The following is an 18,943-nucleotide window of genomic DNA, read 5'->3' on the forward strand; positions in this document are numbered from 1 at the left end:
AATGCCTTTTACATGAAAATAAACCATTCAAAAGATGTCTAAAAATAAATCCTTTGTTCAAACATTTAAAACCCTTGGCAATGTTGGTATCTACCTAGTATTTACTCAACATTTAAAATGATATATGAACGAATAGACTGAACAGTGAGGTAATGTACAGGTACATAGTCCGAGGGTTGGTATTTACGGTATGCGTCCCACTAGATCAACTGTTTTTGTCGTCATAGTCTTAAATGTTGTTATTGATCAGATGATTTAATTTGTTCTACAGTGTCATTGCATAATTGATACCGTGTGTTCATTATATTGATAGCTCCTACTGACTAATGGTGACACCATCCTACTCCAACCCAGAGTATCTGTATTGTCATAATTATCGATCTATTGATTTCAATTTAACAGTGTTAAATTCACGATAATGAAATATTGAGTATATTAAAACACAACTATTTAATGTTCCCCTTGGTGTCTTAACAACTAAACCAAAAGTCAACAAAAGACAGTCAATACGGTTGATTATAACGCTGTAAAGTACTTGGCATGCTAGATTCTAAGTCCACACTGGTCTCTTAACTACTAGTAAACAAGTGAACAAAAGCCATGTGATAACTACATGTGCAGAGATTTATATTTCGCATACATGTTTGTATACGGTCCTATTGTACCTTTTAAAGATTTTAGTATTTGTATCCAACCAATTTGTTTAAGAAGTTATCTACGAATATATGCTATCTAGTTTCATCGTTTCGTTCTATTATTCAGACATGTATAAGCACCTTCTACTAAAAGTACTATTTTTACTTCAGACCGCTATTAAGGATTGATGAGGTATTTGATCATGTAGGATATGTATCTAGGAAAAGTATGTCTTTCTGAGGTATATTATGTCCTCTACTTCCCGGGTTTCTAAGCTGAAGATGCCAAAATACTCCCGAGATGAAGGTGTCTCCCTCCTCAGTAATCCGGAGATGAAGGTGTCTCCCTCCTCAGTAATCCGGAGATGAAGGTGTCTCCCTCCTCAGTAATCCGGAGATGAAGGTGTCTCCCTCCTCAGTAATCCGGAGATGAAGATGTCTCCCTCCTCATTAATCCGGAGATGAAGATGTTTCCCTCCTCAGTAATCCGGAGATGAAGATGTCTACCTCATCAGTATTCCGGAGTGTGACTTCATTTTAATTTCTAGACTGATCAATATCTACTTCGTACTCTTAACATAGACGACTGATTATATATTTATTTTTCCAAAAATAATGTATTCAATAAAAAACCTATTTTGATATTAATTTTCCTCTCGCAAGAGTGCTTTATTTTCTTTTTTCTTCTTTTCCCTTTAAACATTACCAATGATATATGTAGATATAAACATGTATCAATATAATATTTTTTCTATTTTTAGCTACAAAGATCCGGTTTATCCGGTCGGCCCGTTGTTAATCACAAGCCTACATTATTATATCAACATGGTGCAATGTTATGCCAGTCTTCCGGGTTTACATAAGCTATTAACGCACGAACACACACGCCATCGCAATTAGACATTGAATAGTATGTTTAAATCGGTTGGTTGACTACTCGACTGAAGACACTAATATTCCAATACTACAATGTGTAAACAAAGGTGCCAAAAAATAGGACATCATTGAAGTAGGTCTAAATGGCGCATACGGACAAGTGTATAAGCTGCATAGGGGCGAAACGCCAAGGGGAAGGTGTGGTGAATGAACGGATATGGTTATGTTATATGGTACCATACAAAATAATTATTTCCTTCAAAACGTAAGCAAAAGTTAAAGTTTCATTTCTTGTGAATCTTTTGACGCAGAAGAACTTACTGGAATGTATTTCATTCCGTCACCTAACGCTGTAATTATTTGAGATTGGGGCTTTTGAGACTAACGTACATTGTATAGAGCTAGAGGTTGAATACAGAGGGCTATACTTTTGTATTGTTTTGGCTGTCGTTCTGTTCTTTGGCACTCTGTCATACTTCACACTTAGGTCATTACTTAAACTAGGCGAGATGGTATGTTTATGTATAAAAGTTAGGTCACGTTGACCTCCATTTGGTTTTTCCCATGCATGGCCTAGGTGTATCTCAGGCGATGCGGTGTGCCATGTATCAAAAGTTGATCACTTTGAGATTCATCCTCCATACAATGTTAATGTTTTGTCTTCTGTACTACCCGTCACTGAAGCTTCATACTGTCGGCATGCATTCATCGAGGCAAGACGATGTAGCATGTATCAAAAGTAGGTCATCCTGACCTACATTTTCACATTTATTCAACATCACCGAAATATTAACAAAACATATAGGGGACACTATCAGTGTTATTTAATAGTTTCATGAAGTGCCAGGTCAATCTCTAGAGAATTCAAAATCCTAGGAAGAATATGTATAGTTCCGAAGGACTCGATTGTCATGCTTCTACATTCATGTTCTAAGGGCGATCATAAGATCAGTCATGGTTGCAACATATGAGTCTTTGGATGTCGGCATCCAAACGATGCTTCAATAATCACTACAGAAGCCCACGCTATCAACCTCACACTTAAACGCACCAGAGCTAACTATGTCCATAATTCGGCTATATATCTTTACGAAAAATACCAGCTTGACTCTTGCCTCATGTTGATAAATTGTCATCAAAAATAAAATGGCATAATTACTTCCATCCACTGATCGTAAGCTGCATTTCACGGATTTTAAAAACATATACCGAATATCATAGTGGCCAAATGTATAGACAAAATACACTCGATAAAAGCAACTATCGGTGAAAAGTCTCCTTTCTATAAAGATAGTTGCCGAGATCAGCTTGTTCTTGTCCGTCATATATTATATATATATATAATAAAATATAAAGCCAAACACAGATCTGCTGTCTCCCTAGTACTTTCCGCGGCTACATTGTGCCGCTCTTCAGGGGATTATGAATTGTATTCGGTACATCATTCTATGACGTCATATATATGTATAACGTCTTCTCACCTGTTGAAGCGTCAGGATCATCATCAGTGCATCACATGCAATGAACCATTTGCCGCTAAACATTTCGTTTGGATTGTACAGTATTGATCAACAACATGTAAAAGATGGTTTCTATTTCAGCAAAGCATGCCTTTAAGTTCTATTTGAAACTGTCAAAAATATCAATAACATTTTGAAGTCATCGAAAGCTATCGGTTGGTGCCACAAGATATGACAACCATAGCCACATTCATCATTTTATCCTAAAATGCTGAAGCTTTTAAGGCTTTGGCTCTCAAAGTACAATTTACAGAACTTTACACACCCTGTAAATGACAAATGGACAATAAACGGTCAATCATTTGGACTGATGATTCATTCAATCTTTAGATGGATATGTAAGCAGCTTCGCAGTTCATTACTATCATCTTCAAAGTCATTTACAGTGAGGCATTCAAATAAACTATAATTAAATGTAATTGTGCATGGCGTTTACCTTTTGATGAAATTAATAAAATGTGTCTATGCATTACATTCCGTTACTTGGAAAATGTAATATATTGCAGACAATTACATTTTAAAAAATCCAATAACTTTATGCCTACAAACAATTAATTAGTCCGAATGTTTATAACTATATGTATCTGTATAACATACTGTATCATACCTGTTATCGACTGATAATCAGCATTCCTTGCTCTTTTGAAACACGAAGTTGAGCCGAACAAAATCCATTTTTTGTAAATACTACAATGTATCATAAGATTGAAGATCATCCAATCCCAGTGTTAGTTAATTTGTAAATTAACCAATGCCCAGTTTTGTAAATCGCACTGTTTTGTATTATCATTATTACTATTTTTTCTATAGATTAGTAAAGAGAACGTCCGTAAATACTTCAAAGTCGTCGTCTTTGTGTTTCTCATCCTTTAGTTTCTACTCCTGTCCCCACCTTCGACATAAACTGTTTGCTTCATACATGTACATAATACGTATTTCATGTATTGAAATAAAGAAACATTCCTACAACATGTTGTAAGCGTTGTCTCCCTCTCCACACATTGTACGTCATCGACTTAACAATGTACAAATCATATAAACCATGTGTAAAATTATCAGCATTAGATGTATTCAACAACAATGAAAAAATGAACACAATTTTTAGCGAAATAAAAAAAAATCATATTAGTCATTTGATAATGGGAGTTTATTGGGTCCGGTTTCCCATCCACAAGATGTAAAATAAAGAAATTGCCCTTGATCAGTATATAGTTATATCTATCATCAACAAGTGAACACATGCATTAAATTTAAAACTACCGATTGCATATCGTCGTTACACTAAACATATAACAACTGTATTCAGGGTTTCACCTGTTTGGTACATTTACAATTCAATTGGTAGTTCATGTTTTAGTGTTTATGTACTACCATGTGTGTATTTGTCATTTCCTGCTATAACTTAATGCATCCGATCTTCCATATTAGGAAAGAGAATGCCTTCAGAAATTCCTTGTCTAACGACAAAAAACACGCCGATTTCTGTCCGTGAGATATGATGAGGTAGATGAATACTACCTTGTACACACAGTGAAACAAATGGACGACCTGTTCAGTAGTGACTGTGATTTGTTTTGATATATAATGAAATTGTTGCACGAAAAACAATATCTGATGAAACCTGATTGCGTCCACATAGCTTTGTTAATAAAAAAAACCTGATTCGGGGGGATGAATATCTATATCAACGATATTCCAGACAGCGTTGTCACAACATGGGATTTATGTAAATATTTACAATATGTAACAACTTTAAACAATATTTCTTATATACTAGGTTTTTAATAGTTGAAATCAAAAACGTTTCTGATTTCTTTATATTAATTATTTATTTTTATTTTTTTTTAATTTGTTATTGATGTATTTCTTAAGCAGCTATTTAGAATGATGAAAACACAAACGAATTTGTTAAATACAAAATTATAGCTTCTTATCGAATTGTTTACGGCGTTCGTATTCTTCTCGCAACGATATGATGTTCCCTCGCCATTTAGGTATTGTCATCCTTTTCTTGTGCAATATACCATTGTCTAGCTATCCACGCGGGAGGGCATCAATGCTTGTTTTCCCCCAATATTTAATGTTCAAGGCAACTTATTTTACATTCTGGACGTCCAATACACACTGTAAATGCCATGCGGGCCAAAAAACATATTATATATCAAATATATTGGTACACTCACGCATAGAAAAACATAAATGTGTCTGTTATTCATATCTTGTGGTAGAGATCGACAGCTTTTATATCGCTCAATTATTTGTTAACCTTTTCGAAAAGAAGTTTTAAGCTTGTTACACTGATATAGAAAAGTGTTCATGTTGGGTGTAGATCAATGTAATACAATAAAGCGTATTTAAAGGTAATTGGGCCATTGTGTATGCGATGCACTGAGGCTGATCCTCACGCTTTATACATGATATTGCATTATGTATATGGTCCATTCTATGACGGGCAAGGACAAGTTCGTCTCGGCGATTGTCTGTGTTGCAAGAATAGAATGTAGCTGTTTATATATAGATTCCATTTATTTTGTCACTGTGATATCAAAAATCTAGTTAAGACGTAGTATTAAAGTTGGTTGAAGTGATAATGACGGTATTCCCGTATGTCCAGAAACCCCGTAAAGTATAGCATGATAACCTGAAGTAGAATATGAAGTAAAATGAATATTTTTTCTTAAAGAGATATTGCCCAGACTCTATAAGACAGCGATATAGTCAGAGTAGATGATTGATCTCGGTAGGGTAAATATAGCGTTGGCTTCTGCAGAGAATATTAAAGCATGAATTGGAAGACGACACCCTAAGGCTGCATCTGTCGTGACCATGGCTGCCACTACTTTATGATCGTCCTTGGAGCTATTACTGTAGAACGTTTGAGAGTGACTATATTGTTAACAATCACTAGGAGAAAAAGATATAAAACTTTTGCAGCAAACTAACACAATGAAAATTTGTACAAAACAGCAAAGTTGACGATATAGGCTCCTGTATCGCTTTATTAAGTGTATATTTTATTATTTATAGGCCGAACTCCCGGTTTCCTGGAAATTAATTATCCTACACACAAGTATCGAGGTGTTCATATATTTATCAATGTCTGTACTTGGATAATATATACATGTACATATACCATTTAAACATGTTACCTATTTTAAACACGTAAATAACCGTTTTAATCTGATTGAAATGCCAAAAAAATGTATCTTACATATGCATCTGCTTTGAAAAGCTTTTATTGTTAAAATATAAGTGCGATGTATTTAGATCAAATTACGTTGTTTTTGCAAAACAGTGTTTTGGATGATTAGATAATAATCTAAATCTTGACCATGTAAGCTATTTAGTTTTAAACATGTGAGACGAGATATGTGATATTAGTATGTATATGTGGTACGCTAGTGTCTAAAATCTAATCATTACTTACATCACAATGGTTGCACTCGATAGTATCACACACTAAATCTAGAAACTGACATTGTCAGCAAGTCATGTCGAACGAATTAAACATACGAAATAATGTCTCTGCCTAGTTTTAGTGTTTTTTTCTTCGTCTAGCAGTAGTATATTGTTTTATTGTACGTCCAGTATGGGTATCTCTGTTCGGAACAGACTTCCTCAATTTACCCGTTTTTATTATTCTTATTTATTTATTTATTTATTTATTTATCTATCGATCAGTATAAAAAATTGTCTCCTTTTCTAGATCTTGCCTTCGTCTCAGCCCAATGGTATAGGTATAGGTATATTTGTTGAGTTTAGTGACATTCTCGGGGTATTCCAAATTAGTTCAGTTATATATGTTTGGGAGAAATTGAATAAAACTGTCGGAGTATTCAAAATAATCCTAGTCGTGTATGTGGTTGAGAGAAATTGAATACAACTGTCGGAGTGTTCTAAATTATCCTAGTCGTACATTATGTGTGGTTGAGAACACTAGGTACAACTCTCATGATCCTATCTGCGACTGAAGATTGGTCTAATTAATTTTACATAAATAGTTACATAGGAGGTAACAATGATTTCAAAATATTTTATTGTCAACACAACAAGTATATTAACAAGGTATTTTTATATAGAATATCATCAAGATTTGGTGTTGGCAAAAGGGATTGGACAACAGGCTCAGCCTATATTAGTCCTTTCCTATTACAATGATGAAGTACCGATCTAATTTTCTGTATGTTTATAACATCACACTTTGGTTATTTTATCGGATGTATTTGATCAGCTATTGATTTCACTATCCCTGACGTCCAGTTATATATATATATATATATATATATACAAATTAATGTTTGGCTTACTCCGATAGGGATTGTTTAAGGTATAAATCGTCGATACTGAGAGAAGAGCCCTTTCATTTTCTTCCGCTTTGTAGATGGTTCGTGAACTGTATCTATTTTGTCGGGTTAAACGGGTCCGTTTCCAACACCAATATACCCAAACAATACGATTCTCTCCTCATCTCCCAAACACAAACGTACATCGCTCGGTCTAATCGATAGCCGATATAAACGATGGGGGATTTGGTGATGAATATAGAATTAATCACCAGAACTAACGACCAATCAGTGTTTCGCGATCCCACGGTGTATGCTGGAATCAACCAACCGTGTGTACGTGGACCATGTAAGGATAGAGTTCGTAAACCATCCAAACTACGGCATTTAACGTCAAACAGAAGCATCCTAATATGCTGATTAATTATGAAAACATTTTAAATACATCATGATTAAGCATAAAGCAGTGGTCAATAAATGAGTCATTATATACCATCGATTGATATAAGTTAATATTCATTAAACAAAAAAGTCAATCCTTCCATCAATTATTAAATCCAATTAACAACACTATATTTTACCACTACTCGTTATCACAGATCAACCTATATCAAAGTATTTGTTGGTTTGTTGATTTGTAATTATTGTTGTATTGAGGTATAAAACACTGATGACAAGGTTTAATAAGTCCGACTCCGTGTGAAGCAGGTGTCGTAAACACTACTACTAACCCCGCGTACGTGTAATCAATAGTCATCTCGTGTGCACTGGTAGCTGCTGTACCAGCGCAGCGCGGTTATTCTTCCGAGGATCAGAACGCGATGCAAACGATATATTGTGTGAGGATTGTGTCGCCAAGCCCAGAGACAATAAAAGGATATTAACTGCTGACACGGAAGGAAACCCTTCAATATTGAATTTCTTGTTTACATACCCGTGCCATATAAACCACGTGTAACGAGGCACGCGCATTCACGTTCAGTCTTTGAGTTTAGATTGGCGATACAGAAATGTTTTATTAGGACGGAATGTACTGTCATTTCAGTATTTACGTATGTATGGAACACGAAGTCTGAAAGCGACGTAATTTAGGACCAGCACATCCGAGGATATATATTATTCACAAACCCACGCGGCAAACTAAATCGCATATACTTAGTATTCCGAAATACAACAATTATTGACTGCAATTTGTGGGCATTAAAGATCAATTCCGTTGGTTTTTGTGGAAAAAGCACTAATTATCGGTTTTGTTGTGTAGAAACGAAGACAAATCCGGAATCATTTGACTCAGAAAGACAAAGCAGGTTTGATTTTGTGGGAGATTGACTATATTGAGTTTATATTGACTATTTGGAAGACATCGACAAAAAGGGTCTTCGGAATGGACACAGGATTATGTAAATTAGTCCTGATACAAACACGCATCGCCGGGTAACACAAGCTATACTACATTGTTTAAACATAATTCTAGGAAGTGATTTTCATCTACCCGGCCAAGGTAAGGAGTACAGACGATCAAAGATGAAAGTGGCATTGGCCCTGTTTGACATCATCAAGGCAATCTGTGTACGGCTTGTCTTACTGATTCACAGTCTGCTGGCGGTGTGGAGGGTGGTCAGTATAAACAATGATAACTTCTTCTGGTGGTTCGCCATCGTCGATGTCGCTCTTATCCTTGAGGGTCTCGTGGTCGTTATTGGAAGAAAGGGCATGGAATACAAGTGGTAAGTCATTGGGTGTACATAACGTTTTACAGAATAAGTTACGGTGACAAACATATTAGCTAGCAAACGGTGTGATTGGGAGGAATCATAGCCAACATTAGGTCAGCAAGCAGGTATACGGTAAGTGACAGGATAGGAATGGGTCAGCTTTAAGTAGTTTGTTGAACAAACTGATATTGTATATATTGCCGATGTAATGCGATCTACAAACACATTAGTACTGTATATATGGCCAATATACTGTGTAATTTATGTCTCTGGCAAATCATCAGCATAAGATTGTTGTCTTGTTAGTCTTAACACGCGGTTTATTCAGGATTTATTTCTGATCAGTCTAAACGCTTATTCAATTAAAGATAATTGTCACATCAGTCTAAACGCTCATTCAATTGAAGATGATTGTCGGATCAGTTCAAACGCTCACTCAATTAAAGATGATTGTCTGATTAGTTTAAACGCTCACTCAATTAAAGATGATTGTCTGATTAGTTTAAACGCTCACTCAATTAAAGATGATTGTCTGATCAGTCTAAAAGCTCATTTAATTTAAAATGATTGGCAGAGCTGTCTGAAAGCTTTTGCTATTAAACATGATTGTCAGATCAGTCTAAACGCTTATGCAATTTAAGGGTATTGTCAGATCAGTCTAAACGCTTATGCAATTTAAGAGTATTGTCAGATCAGTCTAAACGCTTATGCAATTTAAGAGTATTGTCAGATCAGTCTAAACGCTTATGCAATTTAAGAGTATTGTCAGATAAGTCTAAACGCTTATTGAATTTAAGAGTATTGTCAGATCAATCTAAACACTTATGCAATTTAAGAGTATTGTCAGATCAGTCTAAACACTCATTTGATTTAATGGCATTGCCTAAGCACTAATTTAAGATTGGTGCCTATTCAGTCTAAGTGTTTATCTAATTTGTATTGTCTTGATTACATTTGATACTATCAACTATAATGACTCGATTGGTTTTGATATCAACATTGGTTTGTACGTTTGTAAAACATGTTATATTTTACTGTCGTTTAGCACACGTTTACATTCTGTCTTTCTTCTCAGGTTTACCAGATTTTAAATCATTGAAACAAAAAAGAATTATACGTAATCATTTGTCTTACCTGCCCAACTTTGTCCCTAGAGTAAGTTTTAGGCATACTCCAAAATTAACTAAAATTTCTGCCTATTTATTTTCAAAAACAACCGAACAAACATCCACATTGATAAGCTGATAGTATGTTAGCATACCTTAAAACATATGTAAACATTGATGTATTGCAAAATAGTTTTTTTTTTTTTTTTTTTTTTGCAAAATCATTTATTCCAAAATGTCATTTCAAAAGTTTATTCAATATCTGTCAAAGTACCATTCAATCCTAATAATTAGGACAAGCAGCAGCTAGATTACAGTCCTTAGTCTAATAAATGAAACATGATGATTAATTAGTTTCAATTTTCTTAGTACATATGTAAGTATACATATTTACAGGTATATCATTATGACTACAGGTATAGTGTCGTGGACTAGTTCTAACGATACACTCTCTTAACATCAGCACGTTATAACTATACAGAATGGAAACGCTCGTTCTACTAGATTGTTCTATTTTGTTGACGCCGCATTCTACGGAGTAATCATTGATGAAATGTTCTGCATGGCGTCATTGCATAATTGATACCGTGTGTTCATTATATGTATAGCTCCTACTGACTAATGGTGACACAATCCTATTCCAACCCAGAGTATCTGTATTGTCATAATAATCGATCTATTGATTTCAATTTAACGGTGTTAAATTCACGAGAATTAAAATTAAAACATAACTGTTTAATGTTCCCATTAATTTCTTAACAACTACACCAAAAGTCAACAAAAGGCAGACAACATAGCTGATAATTACACATGTTAAACCATTATTTTTGCATAATGTTTGCAATTGTGCTAATATTTTGTCTAGCCGACCATGACTGTAGATATTGTCTTTTGTTATTTATTTGTGTCCATACAAAGATTCGAAATATCGGGAAAGTTATACAATTGCATTGTATACGCTATCCAATTAGACAGTTTAATTCTTGTTATAATTTGGACACTCTGGATCGCCGTCTACGAAAAAGGCATCGTTTTATTTGCAATTACCATAAGTATGGTATGACGATATCGGTGATTATGAACGGACCAATGTGATGCGTTGTGAACAAAGAACCATTTCTATATAGCGGTCCATTATATCTAGCTTTATCATGATAAACAAAACTATAGTCGCCTCCCTCAGAGGCATAACCTCTCCCTCCGAACTATAGTCCTGTACCGCAGAACCAGGATCCGTAATCCTCAGAAATATAGTCCCCTATCTCAGAACTATAATCCTCCCCTTCGGACATATAATTCCCTCCCTCAGAATGGCTGACTTAAGGTATGACTTTATCCACAAGTCTTTATCAAAGCATGTTTTACAACATACCATGACTAACAATACATCGTTAACGCCCTGTTTACAGCAATCCAATTTCCCCAATGTCCGTTAACACCTGGTGTACAACATTACATGTTCCACAATTTTCATCCACGGCTGGTTTACAACATTCCATGTCGAACAACTTCCGTTAACACCTGGTTTACGACGTTCCATCTCCACAACTTCCGTTAGCACGTGATTTACGACGTTGAATGCCCTACAATATAAGCATTTACGATATGCCCTGTCTCACCACACGACATTTATTTTACAGATATACCCTATCCCACGACCTTCCATGATTATTTGTACATATATGTGATTGGTAGAACAGAAAATGAATAGTGAATGATTTAGAATGATTTTTCACTGCCAGGACATTTTGTTATATTAAAGCATATATAACAGTGATATTGATTCAGAAATAAAACGGATTCATTTCAATAACATATATCTGCATGTGATATGAAGTTGTAGTTACCTACATACCAGGCCATGATTCAAACAACGGGTTTTGGATCATTATGATGATATATCAATCATAATTATGAAATTAGGAACAAAAAATGTACATGTTATGTCGTCATAAAACATGCCCGAGGCTATATCCCCAACAGGTGATGTCCGTGGTATCCATGGTGTCGAAATATAATCATGTAACTGATGATACAGTTCTGTTTTTATTTATTTACACTGGCCTAGTTTGTAAACTATCATATAACTTTGCGGCACGGCTAAGTACACTTCAGCGTACATATAGTTGTATTGACATTTTATTATTATATATTATTCATTCAGCAATATTGACAGAATAAGGGCGATGTTCTATCAGCCCATCCATAGCATGTTGTTACAAAACGTGTCGTAGATTTGTGCTAATACTTCCATATGACTGCCATATTTTGTATATGGTTTCAGGTTCTGTCCGTGTTTCCTGTTTTATCTGGGTGGAACAGTTCCAGCAATATGGCTGCTGGAGCTCGACAGGCGAGAGCGATTTATCCAGAACTTACATTCTGTTACGGTCACGAACACCACAAACGTGACGGATACCACCACCACCTCCAACTACGACTTATCTACTGTATACGTGCAGGAAGTTGTACGGGATAGCACAATCAGCGTGTACGGTGTATGTATAGAAGTCATCTGTCAGTGATGTACAAACCTGCTTGCTATAAAACCTGCGATATTAAGTAAATTATGTTCTTAAAAGGACCGCATCATTTATCGCGACATTTCTTATTTTTGTCTGTTCATAATATCGTTTAATTTAATATGAAAAATAAGAAAATACGAGAATATCGTTAAGGTGCTACACACCCGACATATAGTATTACGTATCAATTAAAAACACGAATAGACTCATATGTATTTTTCTTCAGCAATAAAAGTTACAAACTTTATACTTGTACTTCCTTCGGAAATTGTTATCTTCTTCTTTATCTTTATTAAGATAATTAATAATAATAAGAAGAAATCAAAAATAAATAAATAAATAAATGAAAAATAAATAAAAATAAAATGAAATCATTAATAGCAGAATTCCATTTCGCTCTGCCTTCATATTGAATTTAATACTGACACGAGTTGTGGCGATCGCACTAAGAAGCGGGGAAGGCCACAAGTGTTAACATCTCCAGAAATAAAGGAGTTAAACGTGAATTGGATTATGAAACGAATAAAGGGAAGGGTTTCAATCGGAGACTACATAGACAAGTGGAATTGTATATATATATATAATGACAATGGAATCGGAGTTTTACGTTCGGTCTGTTATTATCTTTACTGAACACCGTAAGCATATGATGTGATTAAATCAATTATGGTTACGATTTCTACCGTGATATGTATTGATCACAGATTGACTATTTATCATTCACCACCTTAAACTTACTGATAAATCACATTTGTATCAATCCAGCGAAATGGAGCCGAAGGGGGTAACGCTAAGAAAGCTTTTCAATTAGTGGGTGACAGCCTGCAAAGGATCGTGATTTTTTTTGCGACGGATAATATTGAAATGTTTGTTTTATTTGTATTTTCCGTAAGAACTTCGGCATTTTAAATGTGTAGTTATGATAGACAACAGGCAGTATTTGCCCACGCTGAAGCCCACCATATTAGTTTTCTTTTGTATGTAAATCTTTGCCAGAATACACTTCCATCAAACCTCACGTGTATGCAAATGGGATTCTAATGTTGGTCTCTTTCATAGACAGGGATATTCAAACGTTCGTAACTTCCTTGCTTCATTACAACAATTTTTGACGTTATAGAATTACTTTTTCATTTGTAGGTCTTAAAAATACATACATAAATGGATTAAATGTCATTTATTGTCAAAATAATAACAATTTATTACACTCTGGCGGAGGTGTAGCATCTTTAAGGAGTACACAATTTGTGAGAAGAAATGATAAACTAGAAACCAAGTATGCATTTTCTTTCCGTTTTTCCCCTTCTCTCCACAATAAAATTGTTATGATAAGGAAAACGACAAAAACATCACAACGCATGTCTTAAAGTGTTATAATAACCTGTACTGTAATCCAATCTCTGTATAACAAGTAAATGATCTAAGCAAGACAAGTAAATTGCTACATAATATTTACTGTAAAACGGTGAGACACTATTGTATATTAGTAACGAAAATGAAGATTGATATGATGTTCATAATATTTTCTCTCATAATTCTGAAGTCACTTTGTTTTGGATTGCTGAGTATGAGTACATTTTGTACATCTTAATTTATAGAAACTCGGGTGGATCTGCCTTAGAAACGCGTGTTGATGATGCAAAGTTTTTCAAACTAGTACAGGGGCAGAACTGCATCAAGATTTCTACAGCATCATCTGCAAAGTTAAATGTAGCTAACAATAAAAAAAAAAATCAAAATAAGATATCGTTAGCTGCAGTCCGGAACAGCATAATAAAAACATCCGAACAAAGATTTTTGCTCTCTCTAATCTGGATATATCCGTCGCGGACAACATCGATACGCTCGCTGCTATGTATTAATTATTGAATTTTTCTGGTGCGAAACAAAGAATATCAACATGAATTTCTGTCATAATAAAAGTGTGTTTACCTTATTAATTTTATAACACCACCTGAACTATCAATTGATTAATATTTAGATGAAATACAGCGCGTAATTATTCTTCATCACGCCAACCCCTGGAGCATTTGACAACTCAATGTGTTTGGGCTGAGTAAACAATGCGTTGCATAAGTGACTTAGCCATACAATATAGACATAGTGCGCAATATTGTCCATTACCGGCTCAACAGCAAGGTATTTTAAAAATTACTACGGCGATACATATTCGGACGACGCCTTTCCTAATTCAGTTTGTCTTTACATAGTCATCCCGGGTATAAGCAAACACTGTGATAGGGGAAATATGGATTAATTAAAACCACTAAGTAGACGGTACACATTGGACTAATAGCCCATTAGTAAAATAGGTGTCGTTCTCCAACGACAAGTGCTACTGACTGAATAACTTATTATGTAAGGAACATATTTCTACCCTACATGGTACCTTCTCGATTGGAGATGTAAAACTTAATTGTAGCAAAATATCAAAAGTAGGTGAACAATTAAACATTAGTACCAGAACCGATTCTTTCAGTAGTCATTTACCAACTCCAAATAATGATTTACATACACTGTATGTAAGATAATCGATATGTTTAATGTTATACACACGTGTGTTTATACAAACAGTACTGCAATAAGACCATTTTCGAAGTATACAACACAGTTTAAGTATTATACTGATAATAATGTGTACTTTTCTGTGTTTAGGTAACGATACCATTGACCATTGAACTGGAGCCGGACACGTGGGTTGTCATCATAGAACAACTTTTACTATACTTCATGATACTTGGACGATGGATTCTTCCCCGAGGGAAAATTTCTCGGAACGAGTTGTCTCAGCTTCTGTTTGTTTTTATCGGAATGGCGTCAGACATCACTGAACTGTTTGCTCTGTTTGACGAAACACCTGTCAGACAGAGCCTCGAGTTGACATATGTTATTTTGATTATGTGGTCGGTCAGTCTGGTCCAGTTTTGTTTCGTGCTCACCGCCACTAAGAATCCCTCACGACCCCGCGTGGCATTAGCGTCTCAGCGTGACATGCGAAGGAAGCTACAATGCTCAACGTGTTACAGCACGGAGCTATGGAGCATATTCGTGCTGATGTTAATGCAGGATTTGCCATTTTTAGTAATTCGAACTTACACTATAGCCTCCTTAAACCTCATCACCTACAGCATTATCTTTTTTACCTCTAAAAACATCCTGATTGTCCTTCTTCTTATTTACCGTGTGGCTGTGATATGTTGCGTGAAAAAGGATGACGACGACAGCGACAACGACAAGAAGAATAGTCCATACAAAGCTGGGCAATTCGTTCACAGAAAAGCAGGGACCAATGGCCACCTCGAATCTATATCAGTTATAGAACACAACACACAGAGTCATAATCATCAACCGACTCATCGTCTACATTCTACCAAGCCATCTACTTGGCATGAGTATCAGACGAGAAATCTGAAGTTAAATCCTAACATGTTGACACTTGCTACCAGAAAACACCATTCACAGAAACAATATGTTTACCATAACACGAAAAAAAGTTTGGGTAGTCTATGATGACAGGAACTCAGAGCTAATAACTCCCACAAAGCATTAAAAACGTTGATCACGATGTGCGACGAATACGATACACAGTCTCATATACATGACCGTATTTTATAGTTATGTCCATTGATCTGGCAAATACTGATCCTCTTTCTTACATGTTCCCCAGGACAAACATGAGTCTAACAATTCCATTGAGCTTATGTCATACACAATGTGACAAATACAAAGACGGACACAATCACGATACCGCTATAAAGGATGACCTATGACACCTTCTCTTCATTAAATCGAATCACATTTTCTGACAGAGCAAATGTAATATGTAAAGCATTGCTTGTTTTCATCCAAGTTTGACGCATACAGTGAATTATATGTCGTTATACACAATTGATAACATTTGTGCAGGATTGCTGGGAAATGGTTTAATTACGTTGTATAGCCTTTCCAACTGGTTCAATCATAATACACTGCTGATAGTAAGATACGGTACCGACCATTACGCTATCAACTTTCATTAAGATGGAGTAATATTCCCGTTGTTCAGTCAAGACACTATTTGAAATTATAACAAAAATCAAATGGATTTTCTGGCAAATATCAATTGACATCTTGGTTATTGACGAATTTACATTTGGTATTCGTCAATAGATCAGTAATCAACAATATCGGGAGATATCTTAAGTTTAGATGTAATTCGAATTAATATTATATGAAGTTCATCACACTGATCTCTTTGATTATATATATCTACAGGTCATTCACAGTGTCACCGAGTGAATTAGAGCGATATATTTGTTCGCGGTACTCTTTGTTTTGTGTTGATGCAGCTGAAGGAGCTGAGGGAGCAACTTTCATTAATGTTTTTACTACAAACACGATACTATTTCTGTCAGTAACTCATACCTTGTAGTAGTTTAGCACTGCGGAATAATCAAAAGTAGCTTATCAAAACCAGCACACAGTCTTATTGTCCAGCCTCGCGGTTTGTTCATACAATAACACATTTGTCGATTAATTTGTCTTATTACCGGTAAGTAGATTGGGTTTTAACAGAATCATTCATGGTTGAATATTCCTTCGAATTATATATATATATATATAATGAGAATTGCATAATATTGATATATTTCACGGTGTATTCCATCACACGAATGAGAATTTTCTAATCATCTGGGTCCTTAAACAGATTTTCTAATGGCATCCTCCAACAACACGCCCACAGTAATCTATAGACCAGCATTAACATCATCACGTTAGTTGTTCCCTATTGTTAACGCCCTAACCTGTTTCCGTGTACCCACTATGGTGTGAGAATATTAGCACCTCTCACTCACTTTCTTATGAATACTGGTTCAGTGGTATAGCAGCACTTATCGAAAGTTAAACGCACCTCTCACTCACTTTCTTATGAATACTGGTTCAGTGGTATAGCAGCACTTATCAAAAGTTAAACAAAGAGGATTCATGATATATGGTGTGAGAATATTAGCACCTCTCAGTAACTTTCTTATGGATACTGGTTCAGTGGTATAGCAGCACTTATCAAACGTTAAACAAAGAGGATTCATAATATATGGTGTGAGAATATTAGCACCTCTCACTCACTTTCTTATGAATACTGGTTCAGTGGTATAGCAGCACTTATCAAAAATTAAATAAAGAAGATTCATGTTATATCGAAATCTTTTTCATCAATTTCATCATGTTCTGCAATGAATCCTTTGAAACAGATTTTTTTTTACGCAATGGATATGTTTCGGTACCTTGTTCGTACATGTATATGTCTACAAAGAGGTTTACATTGTAAATTGGAACATCGATGTGTAATATGAATAAAGATATCTACGAAAAATATATTATTTAATTATAATGTTTGGAGAATGCAAACAAAAAACGAAATAATGAGAACAGGGCTAACAGTATGTGCCACGTCAATCATCATAAATTAGTGTACAGGTGAAGTGCGATGTTTCTACATGGCTACATTTAATGGTGACAGGATCACATTCTACATTAATTAATCGCCATTATTCTCAACACCCTCTGACATATACATGAACCTTAACCTTAAAAACACGAATTGCCACGTTTATTTTTATAAATGTCAAACACACGTAAATCAGATCCAAGTCATACTGCGTCTTCTTTAAAATGATTATCTTAACGATAATAGCCATTAACATTAATTACATATGTTTAGAATAAAAATTTATTTTATTTAGACTGGCCCTTGTCCTTAGAATGTTGAAAGTATGAATAATTATGAGACTTATTATTGATGGGGATCTTTTTGGCATTTGTTCACCTAATTTTCAACTAGGAGCAATACGCTAAACCTATCTCTCAACTGGGCTATTCAGTATTTGATCCTTTGTGATATCTGTTTAGTAATATTCTATTCCACTGTCAAAACAAGTTTGGTGGGTATAAATCCACAACAGTCGGCACGACTGGACAATTAAATAGTTTAGTGAATAAACACGGAATTGGGTTTACGCAAGCTTAAAATGCTTTTCTTTTAATTTTATTACGTGTACAAAAGACGTCATTTCGCCATGATTAAATCTTTCTCACTTAATGTCAGTATTCAACCTTTCAGGTCGTTCTAATAGAACCTTTGATGTATTAGCAATATAATCACATTGTCGGCGATGAAACAATAAAGCGCATAATTAACACCATAGGTGGTAGTGCGAGTCAACAAGGATGTCCGACTTATTAGTATGGCCCCTGCGTCCGACTAGGGAAAGTGTTGTTCTGATTACTAATCCTTGTGAGACCT

General features: G+C 35.1%; 1 protein-coding gene across 1 annotated transcript; it reads left to right on the forward strand.

The window, feature by feature from the left end:
- The first annotated feature begins 8,147 nt into the window (after positions 1 to 8,147).
- Positions 8,148 to 17,379, forward strand: LOC117327205 (transmembrane protein 26-like). The gene is made up of 3 exons (XM_033884069.1): positions 8,148 to 9,041; positions 12,420 to 12,633; positions 15,316 to 17,379. The coding sequence occupies exons 1-3, from the start codon at positions 8,839 to 8,841 to the stop codon at positions 16,168 to 16,170; spliced, it is 1,272 nt and encodes a 423-aa protein (XP_033739960.1). The 5' UTR covers positions 8,148 to 8,838; the 3' UTR covers positions 16,171 to 17,379.
- The last annotated feature ends 1,564 nt before the right edge of the window (positions 17,380 to 18,943 follow it).

This window comes from Pecten maximus, chromosome 1 (genome assembly GCF_902652985.1).
Source record: "Pecten maximus chromosome 1, xPecMax1.1, whole genome shotgun sequence".
Classification (NCBI taxonomy): Eukaryota; Metazoa; Mollusca; class Bivalvia; order Pectinida; family Pectinidae; genus Pecten; species Pecten maximus.